The sequence below is a fragment of the Rhinatrema bivittatum genome, chromosome 2 (assembly GCF_901001135.1).
Source record: "Rhinatrema bivittatum chromosome 2, aRhiBiv1.1, whole genome shotgun sequence".
NCBI classification, from domain to species: Eukaryota; Metazoa; Chordata; class Amphibia; order Gymnophiona; family Rhinatrematidae; genus Rhinatrema; species Rhinatrema bivittatum.
Window position 1 is genome coordinate 311,382,214 of NC_042616.1, and position 18,594 is coordinate 311,400,807.

The following is an 18,594-nucleotide window of genomic DNA, read 5'->3' on the forward strand; positions in this document are numbered from 1 at the left end:
GGATTTCTTTGTGTTTGAGCTTTGGGCACAGTCAGCAGCAGATATCCAGCATGATATTATGCGCACACACACACACACACACACACACATACACACACACACACCCCAAAGAAATAGATTAAGAAATGTAACATTGAGCCTGAAAGTAAAGTGTCAAAAATCTGATGTCTTCTACCCTGGGGCTGGTTAATTGCATTGTCAGGTCAATGGGACTTGCTGATCTGGAGTCTTTATGAGCTGTGGTAAATGTACTTTTCATGAAATTGCCGCAGCTCAAGGCTGCAGATGCTATGTGAAAAGATGCCGGCGAGATGAGCAGGCGGGACATATCGGCACTGTTTCCACAAGTTTCGAAAACGCTCACAGTGCTGGGATGGGGCAGCTGGCAGCAGTCCTTCTGTAGCCTATCCTGGACCATGCTGTGGCAGCTGGCGGAGCTCATCCTGCCAGCCGCTAAAGACAAGACAGACTCCACTGACTGCCTGACAGCTGTGGGAAGGAAAGAAGGTCTGGGTGCAGGGACGGATTTAGGATTTTGATGCCTCTGGGCACTTTTGGTGCTTTCACCCCCCACCCCCACCTGTTACAGGGTAGCAGAAGGCTGTTCTCTGGTGCATGAAATTCAGCAGAGCTGGAAGGTAGCAATTCTTAACCAGCCCGCTACTCTTAAATGTTTGCCACCTTAGGCACAAGCATAATGGGTGCTTATTGACAAATCTAGGGCTGAATGGGTAGGGGTGAGGTGCAGGTGCCCGACCTGGTGACTTTTTTTCTTACCAAATTACCCCTGCTTACTGGCACAGCCAGAATATCTATTATAGGAAATCTCAATATTTGCAGTATTATAGAAAGAAGAGTCAAATGGAAGAGAACAGGGGAGAAAGACCAGAGATAGGATAAATTTGATCCTTTTGTCACTATTTAGATTCAATATCTGAGCAAAGATTTTCATTAGTGATGAGAAATGTTACAAAACAAACTGTGAGCAACAAGACTATATACAAACCTTGTTTTGGATGTTACATTTCTCAGCCACACTTGAATATTGTGATGAATAAATTTTTGGACGCTTACATTTGTTGCCTATTCCTTCCTATAATCGGATGTGAGCTGATGGTTTGGCTCTCCACCTGTTTTCAATCTTTTACAAAAACAAACTGACCATGGAGCATCATTGTCCTACAAGTCACCTAACTTCAGTGCTATGTAGTCGTCAGATGGCACAGGTGATGTTTTCGAAAGTTACCATTTTCAAAAATGTGCGCAGTAGGCAAGCAGATTTATAAGACTTCTATTTTCTTGCTCCATCAAAAGAAAGGAAACACCACAGTAAAGGCCGTCCAATGGGGGAAACTACATGGTACCAGCTCCATACAAAGCATATGCATTAACTTCTATATAGAGGATATAATTGATTTTGCTAGTGGTCCAAGGCTGCCATGTTTGTGTGGACCACAGCTATTCAGGGAAGTACTGGTCCAGGTGCCAGGAACACCTTTCCCTTCTCCAGGTTGACTGCCTTGTTGGTCGCACGCTGAAGGCGTTAGTGCATCGTGTGCAGCAGGCAGGAGGTACTGGATTCGAGTAAACAGTGAAATCCACTCAGTCGGCGTCTTATAGAATACGATGAGAATAAAAATTGATGTTGACCTGTTTTTTTTCACCTTCCTAACAGGAGATTTCAACGGCTCCAAACTCTCCCACAGTTAATTCTCGCACCTTTGCTTTGGGCCCATCACTTTCCCTGAATAACATCTCGGTAGTGGCGATGAGGCCAGAGATGAAAAAGCGGAGAGCGCCGCCTCCGCCTATAACAACTTCCTGCGTGCCGAACACCCGTAGAAGCGCAGAGGAAGAAGAAGCAGTGCGGGTAAGATGTTCTGCCTAGCTTACCATGCAACTCTGCATCAGTCGCTGATTTTAAAGCAGGGCTACTCTTAAAGGAACAGCGCCTCTTGATTCAGCTGTGCTCAGATCTGAGTGTGCCATGCAGTAGTCTTTCCACCCCTCTGGCTTAGTAATTCAGTTGGTTCTTTCATTGCCATGTTTCTCAAAATTGGTTTGAACAATGCCAAGTAGGGTATATGTTGGCTTTCAAGACTGATTAATGACCACGTGGCTTGCTGGCTGACCCCAAAGGGGTAGTTTACACTGCATGCCATTTATTCTCCTCTGTGTACATAATATCTCATTTGTATGTAATTATTTCCTTCTCACTGGTGTGTTTGCATTTTATTACTGTCCCTGAGTCATCAGGAGGGTCAGCTTAGAATGATCAGGCACATTTGTGTGGCTGGCGGCAGACTGGACTAATCGTCTCCCTGTCTTGCGGCATTCCCACCCTGCCCAAACAAAGCACGTATTTCAGATTACCGCAGTCTGGACCTTCTCCTAAAGATCTAAAATCCAGTCTTATGTTGATTGGTGCCCTCTCTCCACCCAGAATCCCCTCTCAGCATTCTGATGCAGGAGTCCAACCAAACCATGGTATTGTGACTCCTCAAAACGCACCGCTTGGGAAGCAACAGAAGAGCGGGGAGATGGCCCACAGAAATATATCAGTGTGTTTGTGTTAGTTCACTCAATATTAGTTATGTGCCTTGAACTACAAGCGTCCATGTGTGATAGGGTAAGTTCAAAGTTCTATGCATGTCACAGTTGTTGTAACATACTGCTTTTTGCATCAGTTTTTTTGTGGCCTCATTTCAAGGATCAAATTAGAAGTGTACTCCACAAGCCCATGTTTGGGTACCAATGTCATGGGCACTCAAAATGGCACTCACAGTGCTCAAGAAAAAGAACCCCCCACCCCCAGCTGAAAAGAAACAATGTTCTATTGACAGCACTGCTTATTAGCTGTATAACTTATGGTGCTGGGTCCATTGCTCCACTAATTATATTGGCTGCCAATTGCGGTAAGAACAAAATTTAAACTCATGGAGGTACATAGTCAAAAGTCATTTAGAAGGATAATGTATTAGTTATCCGTCTAAATGGATTACCCCGACTATATTCAGCCATTATCCGGCTGAATTCTAGCTGGCTAATAAGTTAGGCGGCTAGAATTGAGCCGGATAAGTTAGGGGCGGTCCAGGAGCGTAACCGGGAGAAGTTGAGTTAGCCAACTAAGTTAACTGGCTAACTTCAATATTCAGAGTTATGCAGATGACTTACCTGGCTAAGTCAAAGAGCTGTCCTAAAGTTAGCCAGCTAACTAATTAAGATAGCTGGCTACATTCAATGCCTCCAAAGTTAGGCGGATAAGTTTATCCGGCTAACTTTGCTATCCAGACTGTGTCTGAATATGGACCATGGTGTTGGCCTTTTAAGCCCTGCGAGGCACAGGGCCTTCCTATCTAGATTTTGAGATCAAGCCAAGGAGCTTTTTTGAGGATGCCTCCTTTGTGTGAAGTGTGCTTGGCCAATGGTAGGGCCAGAGCTTTTTCTGTTGCTGCATCTCTTTTGTGGAACAGCTTGTAATTCAACATTAGGTCAGAGACATATTTCCTGACATTTAGAAAGAAGCTAAAAACTTGACTTTTCCCTTTGAATTAGCCAGAGATGATTGGTCCAAGTGGTTCTTGCTTGTTAACTACATTGCTGATCTTTGAGTCTTAATCTGTCTATTTGTCTATATCTTCTGGTCAGAGGAGAGGGTGGGGCTTTCCTGTTGTTGTTATCTTGTGAGAGGTGAAGATGGGGAGGATGAGGAGTTCATGCTGATGTGCCTGCATGGCCTGAGCCTTCACCAGACCGGGTGCAGGTTTTCCTGAACTGTATAGAAATACAGTGGCTTGCAAAAGTATTCAGTCCCCTAAAAAGTCAGATTTGTGTGGATTACCAATGACACTTAAACAGATTGTTCCAGACAGCATGTTTAATGTAAACCAGTATGCTCTTAAAGTAAATGTTCAAAGTCACAATTCATTAATTCTCTGCATTTTTTGTAAGATAAAATTAAAAACTTAAAAATGCGGCTTGCATAAGATTTCAGCCCTTGTGCTGTGGAAGCCTCAAATATACCCAGATGAAAGAGATTGCCCTAACAATTGGCTTACAATTGGCCTCTACCTGTGAATCATTACAAAAGGTCAGCATTTCTGGATAAAAGACCCTCTAATACCAGTACCATTGGTCAGAGTTGAATCTGAGGGAAAGCTGTGAAAATGAAGTCCGAAGAGCATTCTAAGGAAGTTACGGACATGCACAAGATAGGAAAAGGATACAAAATAATCTCCAAGTGCTTGGATATCCCAGTGAGCACTGTTGGATCAATTGTGAGGAAATGGAAGCTGCATCATATGACTCAGACCCTGCCTAGACAAGGCCGATCCTCAAAACTCAGCATCAGAGCAAGGAGAAGACTTGTGAGGGAAGCCACAGAGACAAAACAGTCACTTTGAAGGAGCTACAGAGTTAGTGGCTGAAACTGGAATGGAAGTGCAGCAGTCAACCATATCAAGAGCTCTGCATACAACTGGCCTGCATGGGAGGGTGGCTAGAAAGAGGTCATTACTGAAGAAAAACCACATCACAGCATGTCTGGAGTTTGCCAGAGAGAATAAGTGACCCAGCTAAAATGTGGGATAAGGTTTTGTGGAGACAAAATGGAGCTTTATGGCCAAAATTCAAGGGCCCGATAATCACCAGCACTGGTATGCCGCTGAATAACCTCGCACAAATTGCTGCTTAGCCGGATAAATTATTTCCAACTAAGTTAGACCAGCAGTATGTCTGGTCTAACTTATCTGATTAACTTAATCAGCTTATCTGACTATCAAGTTCTGAACGCGCTTTGAATATGGCGTCCCAAAACACTATGTGTGGGGCAAACCTTTCACTGCCCATTCCTCAGCAAACACTATCCCAACAGTAAAGTATGGGGGTGGCAGCATCATGTTGTTAGAATCTGGCGTGGCTGTGGACCCTGGATCATAGTGAGAGCTGACACCACCCACAGGGAGGAGCCCTGTGTGTACTCACTACGATGGGCATGGCCTCAGCAGAGACGGACATAGATAGAAGAGACTTTATTGTACTGGAATCGTGAGTGATACCCACAGCATGGAGCGAAGAGTAGTAAGGCTGCTCAATGTTGATATCCCTGGTAGTGGCCCGCAGAGCGGGGTACGCCAGGGAACACCTCTCAAGATGATATCCCTTAGGGTGGATCTGGTAGTGGCCCGCAGCGCGGGGTATGCCGAGGATCAGCGAGTAGTGGTTCGAAGAGGTGCAGAAGGTCAGCAGAGCGAAGTAGATGATGGTATTTACTCTGGCATGTAGGAGGATATCTGGGATGAGCACGGTAGTGGCCCGAGGCACGGGGTACACCGGCGGTCCCGTCAGCAAAATGGTGGAAACGATGATAGTACTCACAAAGCTGAACTGGCGGAGTCCTAAATAAGGATGACAAAAATCTCCAGGCAGGAGGCCCTCCGAGGAGCGGATAGCCAGAACGTAACAAGGCCCCCGAGGAGCCTAAGGCGTTCTAAGAACAGGCAGCAGTTCGGGTAGTGAAGCGTAGCGTCTCCGAAAGGACTGGAATAAGCAAGAAGGAAGTCCTTGCTAACTCGTAGGAAGCATAGGCTGGCTGGGTTAAATACTTCAGGTGGGGATGCCCCCGAGGTTCCCGCCATGACGTGGATAAGAGAGGGCCTGGCACGCACGTGCCCTAAGTAATCCCCGACTCAAGATGGCGGATGGGATGCCCACGCCATCCCGGGGACACCGAGGAAGGTGGCTTTCGCAGGCTGAGGCTGCCATGGCCTTGAGAATTGCTGTAGCAGGGAAAAGAGAGGTGAGCAGCAAAGGTCGCAGCCGTCTGCGACCAATGGGCGCTACACATGTTGTGGGGATGCTTTTCCTCACCGGGGACTGGACATCTTGTTAAAATTGAAGGATGGATGTATGGATGGTGCAACATACTGAGAGATACTGCAAACAAAGTGCTTCAGTCTGCTAAAAAACTAAAACTTGGGAGAAAGTTCACCTTTCAGCAGGGCAATGATCCCAAGTACAAGGCCAAAGCAGCACAGGAGTGGTTGAACAACAAAAAGGTGAATTTTCTACAGTGGCCCAAATCAAAGTCCAGATCTCAATCCAATTGAGAATCTGTGGCACTATTTGAAAATTGCAGTCTATAAGTGTCATCCAACCAACCTGGAGTAAATCTGCCCAGAAGAATGGGCAAAAATCACTTCCAAACAGTGAGTAAAGTTTGGTAGAAACTTCCCCCAACAGACTTAAAGCTGTTATTGTAGCAAAAGGTGGTTCTACCAAATACTAGTCTGAAGAGGCTGAATAATTATGTAAGCAACATTTTTCAATTTTTAATTTTATTTTACAGAAAATACAGAAAAATACTGAATTGTGACTTTGAAAATTTACTTTGAGAGCATAATGGTTTGCAATAAACATACTGTCTGGAACAATCTGTGTAAGTGTCATTTGTAATTCACACAAATTTGCTGACTTTTTTAGGGGGTTGAATACTTTTGCAAGCCACTGGCCTCATTTTTTAAATTCTGCTTACAGACAGTATGATCTGTAGCCAGATATATGGTTTTCGCCTTTATCAACCATACCCAAGTAATATTAATCTATTTTTATTGTCCCGGCTAATTCACTTCTGTTCACCATTTTGGATAGCCTCATGACCAGGAAAGCAGTGTACAAACATCTGAAATAGATAAACAGCAGGTACAGGTCTCCTCATAGCAGTTGCCTGCTGTATCTGATGCAGATACCCGATGGGTATCAAGGTTTGATGCAGATACCCGATGGGTATCAGGGTTAGTGGGAAACACAAACCCTTGCGATTTTCAAACACAAGGGTGCCCAGCCCGCATTGCGTTTGAATTCTTGCGCACACATACGCCTGTACCCAAAGGCGGCGTAAAGTAGGCACATGGGCATTTTTTTGAAACTCAAAACCTATGCACGTAGTTTCCAGCCATGTCCCTGAAACAGCCTCCCCATCCCCCATCTCACGAGCACCGCGTTTGAATGCGGCTACAAGTCCGCACGCTGTGAGGACACGGACCTACTCTGAGGCAGCTGTAATCCTGCTTGTGCTGCTTCAGCCAGTCTGCCTCCTGTCCCTTTGGAGCGTTTACCTTCATGTGCGGTGCGCCACATCCCCAGCCTGGCTGTGTCCCGTTAGAGCCGGCGCACTGCCTTGGCAAAGCGTAGCTCCGGCGGCGGGGGTGACCCCCGCTGGCTTTCGGGTACTGAATTCTCCGGTACAGTAACAGTTTGGCTACTGAATGAAGTATTTGAAATCCCATTGCCCGCGTCTAACAATCTGACTGCTGTGTTTTCCCACTGAAGCGTTGCAAAGGGCTTTGTGGAGTCCTTCAACTGCGTGTCATTTGTGATTAAATGTTTCTGCTGACGTAGTCCAGACTAATAGGAGCAGTATGTTTTGTTTTGATTTTTGTTCTTTATTTGGGGGTGGGAGGCAGAGAAGTGGAGAGAGAACAACAGAAGGCGTATTTGGAAGCGATACATTTTGTGAGCGGGGCAATAGATATTTGGGACCTGTTTAGCTTTCTACATGTCTTGTAAGAGATGTACATGTTTTCTACATTCGGTTACATTAATTGTAATATTTTTGTAAATTGTTCAAGGTTATTATATTTAAATACCGAAGTGCCATCTTTATATGGAAGGGAGTAACCTTTTGAAAGTTATGGTGTTTTGGGATACAGCACAGATGGGTGCTGTAATGCTAAAGTCCATATCTTGTAAATCACAGGAGTGAGAGAGGGCTCGCACTGTTAGTGGATGGGGGCCTCAGGCAGCGATGTCATCTACACATAATTGATCCCACAAAGAGTGAAAATTGAAACAAATGTCTTTTAAATTACGGCAAAATAATTATGACAATTGGAGTTTTTTGCCTTTGTGGCTCTGGCCTCTACATTTTTATCACTGGTTTGCGCATGAAGCCCTCTGAGTAGGACAGAGGAGACTCCAGGTGGTGATGGTATGTGACTGGTTGATGCCTTTGTCAAGGTCTGTAATGGTTATTTTTTTTGTATAAGTTCTGAAGAGTTTGTGGCTACCAAAAAGACACCGACTATAGCACAGAAAGTCTTCTGGGGAAGACTAATGGACCAAAATACAGTTTGTAATGCGTACTGGACAGACTGTGTTTAGCTTTCTCTCGGTATATTAAATGCATTTTTTTTTTACTTTTTATTTATGAATTTCAATATTAACAATGTATTTTCTGATGGTTGAAACAAATTCATTTTGCAATGTAGATTCACTCTGAAATGCTTCACGTCAAAGTTAAATGAGGGCCGCCTAGTATCTCTGCAGCTGCATGTATGTGCATGTAGCCCCTGTTCTGGAATTTAGCTGAGAAGTTCAGAGTCATACTCAGTCCCAGGGCTAAGTCCTCATACAGGATGTAGGTTCTCTGAGGGGGGCAAGGTAGGCCTCCAGGACCCAAGGGGAAGGGGGTGACTCTTGCTGTGTGTGAGCTATTTCCACAGGTGTACGCTGTGGTTAGGCGTAGACACCGATTTAATAGACAGGACATTTTGAATGGGTGTTCCAACTCAGCTTTTCTGCAGATCTTCCAAGGTAATTTACTGAGAGAGAGTTGATTCTGCGTAAATCCACGGCCCAAAGATATTCTCAAAAATCTATTTTTTATCTGTGAATGTATGCCTCAGTATTGGGGTCCTGAAATAGTCTCACCCTCCAGGGCTTGGAACAGCAAGTAGCCCAGGTGGGTCAGGGGTCTCCTCAATGATGGAGAAGTCACTTCCCAACTGATGATCCCATTTTCCAAGTCTCCCAATTCTCTTCTCTTCTCCCAGGGCAGTGACACCAGTAGATGGGGTAGAGAGGAGGCTATCTCCAGTGATACTCTTATTCTTTATTCTCCTCTCTTGATGGTAACCAGGATAGGATTTTTCAGAATGAAAGTTCCAAAATAGGAAGAACTCTTTTCTTTCCCCACTATTGTACAGGAAGGGTGACAGCAAACCTCCTCCCGCATGCAAAAGAAAAAAAAGTCACAAAAATGCTCAAAGTAGTCACTCCTGACCTTCCACAGGATGTGTGGGAAGCAATAGAAGAGCTTCTCTTGTCCCAATCCTTCCCAGAGGCAAAGGGGTTATTCCCTCTCAGAGTAGGGACTAGGGGATCCATAAAAAATAAAATCCACAATTTTTCAAACAAATTGAAAAAAAAAAATGCTGAGACAATCTCATTAGCCAGGCAGTAGACCAGAGAGGTAAACTGCTTCCTTCCTATCCTGGGCTCTTAAGTCGTGAGGCCTAGCATATCCAGGAATGAGGGAGCAAAGAAAGGCCATGCTGCTCAATAAAAAAAATGCTGCTCAATAAAAAAATGCTGCATTGATCTCCCACTCTGCTTGCCTTTGAGCAGACAGGAGATCACCATTCCTGCAGCCTCACAGGAGTTGTTGTTACCTCTGCTAACACCTCTACCCAGTTTTATAGAGCCATCTAGTGGAGGTCCCAAGGGGTTGCCATATGTACATATATCTGTCTTGCCTCCTATAGAGGTAGCAGATCACTTCATGTTCAGATAGAATAGTCTAGGGAGCTGGGGTACTTCAATTATTTGCAGCTCATAAGGTTTATCATGGAATTGGAATGGAAATGTCGGGATGCAATATTGTTTTAGGGAAGAACGTCAGTTCCTTATTAGCAGACTTCCTTCCCTAAAGAGATAACATGTTTGTTTGGAGAGCTGTATTTATATGCAACTGTTACTAACAGGAAAACTCTGGAAAGGAGCGGAGCTATGCACTATCAACAACTCCAGCAAATTAAGGGAAGCCAGGCTTGGTTCTGGATTATTGAGTTTGTGAAGGACATTTTTTCTCTCTCTCACCAAAATGTATTTTATAGTAGAACTGCTTAAATGACCCAGGGAGGGAGACCTTTGTTCATTCCTGGATTTTGTACTTCACCCCAAGCAGTGCATTGTGGTATTTGTATTTCTGTGAGCTCAGCACTACAGGTACCAGAATGCAACTAGGGGAACTGTTTAAAAAGCCAGAGTGCGCCAGGAACTGAACCACTTGGCAGTTCTGTTATAGCCAGGTAAGAGGGGCAGAAAAAATGTACGGAGAACTCGACACAATCAAGTGACAAGAATGTCCTGAGCATCTTTTCCTTTTAAGGAAAACAGTCTCTTGTGATATTGTATTTTATGCAAGCCTACAAAAATAAAGGATCTTTCACCTGTTTAGCAGAGCCTGCCAGTCCTGCTATATTGATTGAAAAAGCATCTATTACCCACCCTTCTTACATTCAGAGCGGGGTACATTAAGAACACACATAATATAGCAGCTAGTTAATAAAAGTAACTGTTAAGTGAATCAACAGCAAGAGTAAAACCAAAACATCACATAGCATGACCACACATAGGAATAACGGGCATAAAGTAACAACTAGTCAATAAAGTTACTATTAAGTAGTCAAAGCATTATGAATAGGATAACGTGAGCATTAGGAACCGCAGGGAAGATTTACAGGCAAATCAAGGAGGGGCCACAGGAATTCCAGAAGGGAGTCGCGGGGGGAGTATAAATTGCTGCTTCAGGTTGGAAAAGCATTTTTAAAGAGGTGGGGGTCTTTTAATGATTTTTTTTTAAAGAACACTCTTTCACGGAGGCACCTCACTTCCTTTGGAAAAGACTGTTCCACAGGAGGAGGACCTGCTGAGGAGAAGGCCCAATCTGTCCGGAGGGGATAATGGACCATTATTTGCTTAGGAACTCCTACTGAATAAGTGCATGCCAGAAGGCTGTTTTATGATGCAGTCATTAATAAGGAAGGGGGGCGACAGTCAAGCAGGTGCTGGCACAGCACGTGTGCATGAGGAGCCATTCTAAGCAGACAGTGCTTCATGTTTGAAGAAGCAGGAGTCACTGCGCAGTGTAGCCAACAGGAAAATCCATGTGGAGAATCGGGAACAATCACCTGCTCTAAATACTGCCTACAAAAGTGAGCAACATCATTGTCCGCTGTCCTGAAAAAAAATAAAAAAAATGTGAATTAATGCTGTACAACATCATATGAGGTTAAGCTCAGAAGACTTCAGATTTGAAATTCAGAGTGTAAGGTCCCACTGAGATTTCCTACCGAGGAGTGTGGCCTAATAGCTGGGTCAGGCAGGGTAGAGTACAAGAAGGCAACCACCTTTCCAAGCAGCACCCACACCAGAGGCTGCTGCGATGGTTTATTCTTGCGTGCGTAAAAGCAAGTGACCCCTAGCGCCTTAAGTTGTAAAGGTCCAAAGCCTTGGTTGAAACGTCCTGGCAAATAGAGCGATTAATTTCCAACTCATACCAAGCGGTTGGCAATGCATTTTCTAGTGATTTTTGCAGTTACTTATTTTTGTTTGGGAGAAGTTTTTTTTGGTTTTTTTTATTCACGCTTTCTTCCCAGAGAGGAGCAGAAGTTTTCTCAGCCATTTCGGTGTCCCTTAGCCCCAAGGATTGCCCTTGCCAATCAGGCTATCGGAGAAGTAGTGAATACCCAGCTAGTATCATCGCCAGGAGGAGAGAGGAAGAGTCTGAGCTTCCATTCTGGTTGCTCGCCGGCATTAAACCTCTAAGGGTGCCCTCGGGGTGCAGGGAAGATGGAGAGAAGAAAATTGAAAAGGACTTTGAGGAAGAGATTATGGGAGCACAGACTCACAGATTTGCCACTTTCTAAGTTGCCATAAGGATTTTACCAATGAGACTTGTATCATGTGCCATACTGTTCATGTTTGAATTATTTCTTTAGTAAAGTTATTGTTGGAATACCACTGCAGTTTCTTTATTGGCACTCAGGATAAGAGATTACAGTTAACACCCAGGGCCTTGGAAGCTTTTCCTTCCCGCCTTCTTCTGCGGCTGAAAGATATGGAGCAATTTGGATAGAGACTTAGTCCTCAGAACTCTCTGAAAATTGCCCAGGGTTATTATTATTATTGCAATCTCCAGGGCTTCATGCACTCATCAGTGTACAGGCCTGAAACTAAAAGTGAACCCCTCAAAATAGAAAAGAATTGTAAATTTTAACTCTGCCAGTGGTGGTCCCCAAATATTTTTCTGCCAAGAAACATTGGACAAAGTTTTCTGCATCCCCTTTACATTTTTCTGTAGATTTCATCAGACACATTCTATTAGTTTTGATATCTATAATCAATCTATCTCTATTCTTTAATTAACATAAGACAAAGGACCCAAAAATAAACAATTTCCAGGTATTGCATGTTATTGGTTTATTACAAGTTGTAATTTAAAACCACTAAATTGTGTTTTCCTGGGAAAGCTTAGCTTTAGATTCTGCACTGAAGGTTAGAAAATTCTGCAGCTTTTTTCCTGAAATTTATTATCAAAATAAGTCCGTTTTTGTAGTAATTCTGTGTTAGTGCAGAAGGTTGCCTGTGAGTGTAAAAAGTACTAAGGAGTCCATTTACTAAGTTGTGATAACGTGGCAAGACCACAAAATAATAGGCACAGAGCAAGGAAACCATTAATGAGCCGTGTCATATGCAAATGCAAGCAGAGTAGCTCATGAATATTAAAAAGGCTTAACATCAGTTATAATAAACCTTGCGATATATAGAAAGCACAGGAAAGTTAACTACACAGTTCCACAGTGATTTTGAATGGAATTTTTCCTTGCAGAGTTTCTCTGCGCTGGATTTCTTTTTTAACTTCCAGAAGTTGCAGGAATTTAAAGCCTTATGGAAAAAAAAATGTGCTCTCTCAAGACTGAGCAAATATATTGACTCTGGAAGTATTTTTCCCTGCGTTTTAGCCCTGTGTTTTGCCCAAAACTTAAAGGGACTCGAGCTTTGTCCTTGAGCAAAGGGAGAGTCTCTTGCAAAATAGCATCTGCTTACTTCTCACAATATGGCAATGGTAAGTGGAATTCTGGTATCTTTCCTTTTAAATGCACATTTTTTAAATAATTTTTTACATCTCCAATGTCTTGCTATCTGATTGAAGCTTGAACTTAATGATTCTGCACACACACAGGCTGTAGGTCTGAGTGCATTTCTTTCTAATATACAGTTTAACAGTAAAGTTTGTTTTCACATTTGCAGTGAATGTTTTTCTTTGATATTGTTTAACTGGAAGTGAGCAAAGGTCTCCTCTTCAGTGACGGGGGTACTGACTAAAAAGGATGAAGATTTTATCTCTCAGTGACTCCTTTTATTCTGCCATTAATCATTTCCTGTAGCTTTCCATGCTCAGATAAGACATGGCTGGAAGGTTTCCCTTAGTTAAAACTAGTACTCAGTGTGATGGGTGGGCCTGCTTTCCTGAACATAGTTTTTGGCACGTTGAGCACAGTATTGGAAAGTTTCTGGCCTTAGCTCGTGCTCTGCAAACAGCTTGGGCCTATATTTTGATTTTAATGAGATGAGTGCCGAGAAACAGCCTTCGCACATAGAAGAGGAGGAGGAAGGGGCTCAAAATGCTACAGCTCACTCTGACAGTTTCATATATTCTTGCATCCTGTTGCAAACAAAGCTGGCTCAGCAAATGCTTTTTGAAGTCCATTTCCGATTCCCCATTCTGCCTCAATGCAATATGTTTCTCTTGTTCTTCATTTGGCAAAGGGGTCTCAAATCCCTTAGATAGTGTCAGTATTCACAGGAGAGTACTCTTGGACACTGTCTTTCAGGTCTACCAAAAACGGGAAAAGGTCATGGTCTACAAGGTTAATATTCAAAAGGGTTTTTCTGAGTAAACCTCGAGCTTTAAATTTTCCATCAAAATTTTAGCTGTCATTACCTAGCTAGAATTTAGCCAGATAAAAGGAGGCAGGCTTGGACATTCTGGGAGCACAGCCAAAAGTTATTTGGCTAGAGCCAATACTCAGCACTAGCCAGATCAACTTAGCCAGGTGAGACTGGTTAGGTAAAACACTGACCTAAAGTGTTCCCAAGTACATTCAGTGGATCACTTACCAGACTAAGTTCTGCTGAATGTGCAGGCAAAGTTTCCTGGATAAACTTACCCACTCTCCGGCTTGTTCAACATCAACTTCATAATTCTCCCTGAAAGTCCATCCATTTTCATATAAAAAATTAATAAAGACAAATGAGGCAATTCTCTGAAAAGTGCAATATCTTTTGTCAAGACAACTGGAAGGTCTGAAAAAAAGAAATATTAGTCAAGAGATTTAAGATTGGGGGATAGGATGTACCATTCCCCAGAGGAGATATTGAAAGAGTTTACAGCTTTTTTTTTTTTAAACAGGACAATCTCTCACCTATTCAGTTTGATCAATGCTTGGATCAGGTTCCCTCCCTAAATTATCTGCATAGGACCAACAGACCACGCCAACTGAGATGGCAGTTGCTATTAATAATCTCCAAAATAACAAGGCTGGATGGATTTGAAATAAATTTGTAGAAATGTACATGGGATAATGCTTTCCATCGATAAGCAGGGCTGAATTAGCCATGACATGCGGGTAACATTATCTGGTGGCACTCCTAGCTAATAGAGCTTTTAGCTCTACTGAGAATGTGTGGGAATTCCCGCTTGGCCTTGCCTTTGTGAGCCTCCTCAGTCTTTTTTTCATCCAAGCCAATTCAGCTTCTACAGAAGTTGGGATTTCTGGTGAATTTTGAGAAGCCAAATCTAATGCTGACCCAGAAAATAAAATGTATTGGAGCATGGATAGATTGCCTGCAGGATAGAGCTTTTCTTTCATTGGAATGGGTGAATACTCATTCACAAACTATTGAACTCACAGCCAGAGAAGTACTGTCTGTTTTAGGTCATATGGCAGCATCTATTCATGTAAGTCCTGTAACCTGCCTACACAACTGCCACCAGCAGTAGAGTCTCTGCTATCAGTGGGCCCAGCTAACTCAGTCTTTGACAACCAAAGCACAAGTTTCCAGGAACATAAAACAGGAATTGTGCTGGTGGCTAAACCCCCTGTTCTTCAAGAAGGAGTTCCATTCCATTTGCTCCCTCATCAAGTAACGTTAGCAACGAACATCTCCACAAAAGGTTAGGGTGCCCATACTGGACCTTTTTGAACCCAAGGGACTTAGCCTCTCATAGAAAGATATTTTCAGATCAAACTACTGTAACTGAGAGTGATCTGATATGCTCTGTCGACTTTCACACATTTTCTCCAAGGGAAAAAATGTCTAATTCAAACCGACAATAAAGTGGCCATGATCTCTATGAACAAGCAAGGAGGCACAGGGTCATGGACTCTCTGCCAAGAAATGATAAGGATATGGGAATGGTTATGCAAATATCAAGCTGACCTAAAAGCCACCTACCTTTCAATGGATCGTCTCAGCAAAGTTTTCTATCCTCATGTGTGATCTCTGCAACAGTCAACAGCCAACAGACAGTTCAGCTTATGGGGTCTTCCAGCAATTGACCTATTCACGTCAGAATAAAACAGAAACATTTTGCTCCATTCTACCCAGCAAAGAGAGATCATCCGAGGACATTTTCTCCTAGTATGAATATCAAGCAAAAGTTTAAAATATCTGCTTTTATCAGATCCTCTTTTTCACTAAACCCAGTCTTCCTCTTTTCACTTATATATCTAAAGCAGTATTTTTCAGAATCCTATACAATTTTATATATAACATTTTTTATTTATATTCCACATTGGATGACACTTCAAAGCAGATTGCATTCAGGTACTATAGGCATTTCCTTATCCCCAGAGGGTTTACAATGTAAGGGGCTCATTTATAAATCTACATTAAACCATTTACCAGGCGATAAGCTCTGTTTTCTGCGCAGTAAGTGGCCTGATGTGGGGATAGTGCGAGGTATTTCAAATACCTGATGTTCATCTGGCCCCAGCACTGTGTGTATTTAAATGAGCTGATTATCATTTGAATGCATGCTAATCAGTTTATAAATACTCTAAATGATGCAAATCAACTCAGCTTGCTGAAAATTCACATGCTGCGTTATTTGATTTGAAGTTAGCTGCAACTCAAGGGTTATTTTGACAACTTTTTTTTGGGGGGGGGGGAGGGGGTTTACTTGGGGCTATGAGCCCCATTAAGCCATGGTACAGTCCAGGGGCTGCCATTGCATGTTCTCTGAGAGTTTTATCCCTGTGGGAGTCGAAAAAACGGCATGGTTATTCACCGCAGCCCTGTGACTCCCGCGGTATATTTCCCACAGCTTAGAGATTGAGTCCTTAAGTTTCTACCTAAGGCAATGAAGGGTAAGGCAACTTGCCCAGGGTCAGAAGGGAGTGTCAGCAGGATCTGAACGCTGGCTTCGCTGGTTCTCAGGTCACTGCTGTAATCACTCCTCCATTACATTAGGAGAGGAGCAGGGTGAAATTGTTGAGATTCCTTAGAATTTCACACTATATTGTGATAGAGTTATTTAACCAAAAACTCATTTGAAAACCACCGATCTAAAGAAAGTTGTATCCCTTTACTAATTTGGCAATGCATTGCTCCATTTGTCTAACTGACCTTTCTCCTTGTTTTTCTCTGTTTGTTTGTACCTCCTGAATACTATTCTTTTTGCATTTTCTTTGGTGAATCATGGTGGTTTCTTCATTCTCTTCTCCTTGCCACATGCCTGACACAATGATTTGTTACCCTTTCAGTTCTCCTTTTTATTGCTGTCCATCTGGCGATGTGAACTCTTGTTCTCAGACGTATGTCTCTCTGCACCCGTTAGTCTGTAAGGTGCCACCACCCTCTGTGTCATTTTAGCTGTTACATTCTAAGGCAGCTATACTTCTGGTAGCATAGTTCCTCGGTATCTCATAGACACCCTCCTCCTGACAAAGCTTCCTTAACATAATCATTCATTTTCTTAAAATCCACCCTTCTGAAATCTAGGACTCTTGGGTTCTGATCAAGCAATTTACATTTGTAATCTTGTTACAACCCTGCTTTCTGCAGTCACACCTCTCACCATTTTTCTCAGCAGTGCCATGGGTTCTGGGTTAGGTTCTGCAGTTGATGATATCTGCCCCCTTTGCTATTCTTCCCAGTTAGCACCATTGATGCCACCCCTAATCTCTCCTTCTCCACATGAGCACTGGGGAGTGCTGCTCGAAGCAAAAAAAAAAAAAAGGACAAAATAAGATACACAATATCCTGAACACACTGCAAGTTTAGACAAATATGGTACCTGGAGACTACCAAAGTGCATAAAATATATTATGCCAGTGTTTCTCAACCAGTGTGCCATGGTATGCCTTTGGATCTGCTCAGTTGTGCCACGGAAAAGGCACCACTGCCTGATGCTTAGATCTGGGCTGTGCTGTCAGCACCTCACAGTAACATGTGTCACTGTTGGTGGATCTTAAAACACGGAGGAGCTCTTTTCTGAGAAGATGCATAATCATGCATGCCTCCTCTTCCTAGCTGCAGCATGCACCCTGGAGTGTGGTAATTAATGGGCCGCATGCCTGGCACAGATAACTGGGATCTGATTTGTGCAGCACACACATTGTACAGAGCACCTCCCCATCTTCTCTGCCACCTGAGTCCTGCCATCCTCTGTCTTATCCCCAGGCTGAGCTAAACAGGGACCCTGGATGACACTCACTTTGAATGTGATGGTTAGGGCACTTCAGCTTGGAGCATGCAGCAGCCAAGGTAATTAACTGAGCCGGCTGCCTGCATCTCCTTTTTTCCTATACTTGTATATAAAGGGAGCTAGTCCATCGTGATGGGTTCATGTGTCTTCACCCACTCCCCCCCCCCTTTGTTTTAATATTTGAAAGAGAGATTGATGGGAAGCTTTCCGTATTTTCTTAGCTTTTCTTTTAATCATGTGAGTCCTCGTCCTGTCTGCCCCGCCTGCTCCATGGAGGTTGGTGTGCGACACAGCATTTTTGTTAATATAGGTGTGCCTTGGGCATGAAAAGGTTGGGAAACACTGTATTATGCAATGTAAAGGTGAACCAGAGTATATATTTACAGACTGTAAAACAAACTTTAAGAAACAAGTAAATCAGTTTCATGTTCACTGCATTAAGATAAAAGTAAGATGCAGTTTTGTGTTTAACCAGGAGAAGTCACAGCAATTAATAAAAGAAACAATATACCTTCTGACCACTGGAGGTCACAGTAAGATTGAATGTAAAAGGTGCTGTTCACCAATTGACCACTAGAGGTCATAATAAAACTGAAAGTAAAAGTCACTAGAGGGCACCATGCTGTTCTCAGGCCTGAATGAAATAAAAGAACCATCCATGTGATGAAGAACACAGACTTTGGGAGGCCCCTACAGTGCAATGCATTAGCTATTCCAGGCTTCCTGTAGTAGTCCTCAATTAAACAAAAGAGACTTCCCCTGTATTTGAGATCAAAGGATGATTTCTGCAATTCCAGGACTTCCTTTGAATTCTAAGCATAGCTTTGTCCTGCAAGCACAGGAGTTACAGGCACAGCAGCAAGAGTCTCCCAGTTTAGGCAGCCCTTCAGGGGCTTTGCATTTTGAACCTCACAGTATGGTGATCACTGGTTCCAGGTTGCCCCCTAATATAACCTCAGTGATACTGTATCCATTTGTCAATACCAGATTTAGTATTGCCTCGGTATGAGTAGCCTCCTCAACTAGTTGCTTGAGAAAGA

At 43.2% G+C, this 18,594-nt stretch overlaps 1 protein-coding gene across 7 annotated transcripts in view; it reads left to right on the forward strand.

The window, feature by feature from the left end:
• COBL (cordon-bleu WH2 repeat protein) overlaps positions 1-18,594 on the forward strand; it is a 438,118-nt gene that overhangs the window by 281,858 nt on the left and 137,666 nt on the right. For all 7 annotated transcript variants that reach the window (XM_029589712.1, XM_029589714.1, XM_029589716.1 and 4 more), the window contains one exon: positions 1,676-1,870. In XM_029589712.1, the coding sequence (XP_029445572.1) occupies positions 1,676-1,870 (195 nt within the window). The remainder of the gene's footprint in view (positions 1-1,675; positions 1,871-18,594) is intronic.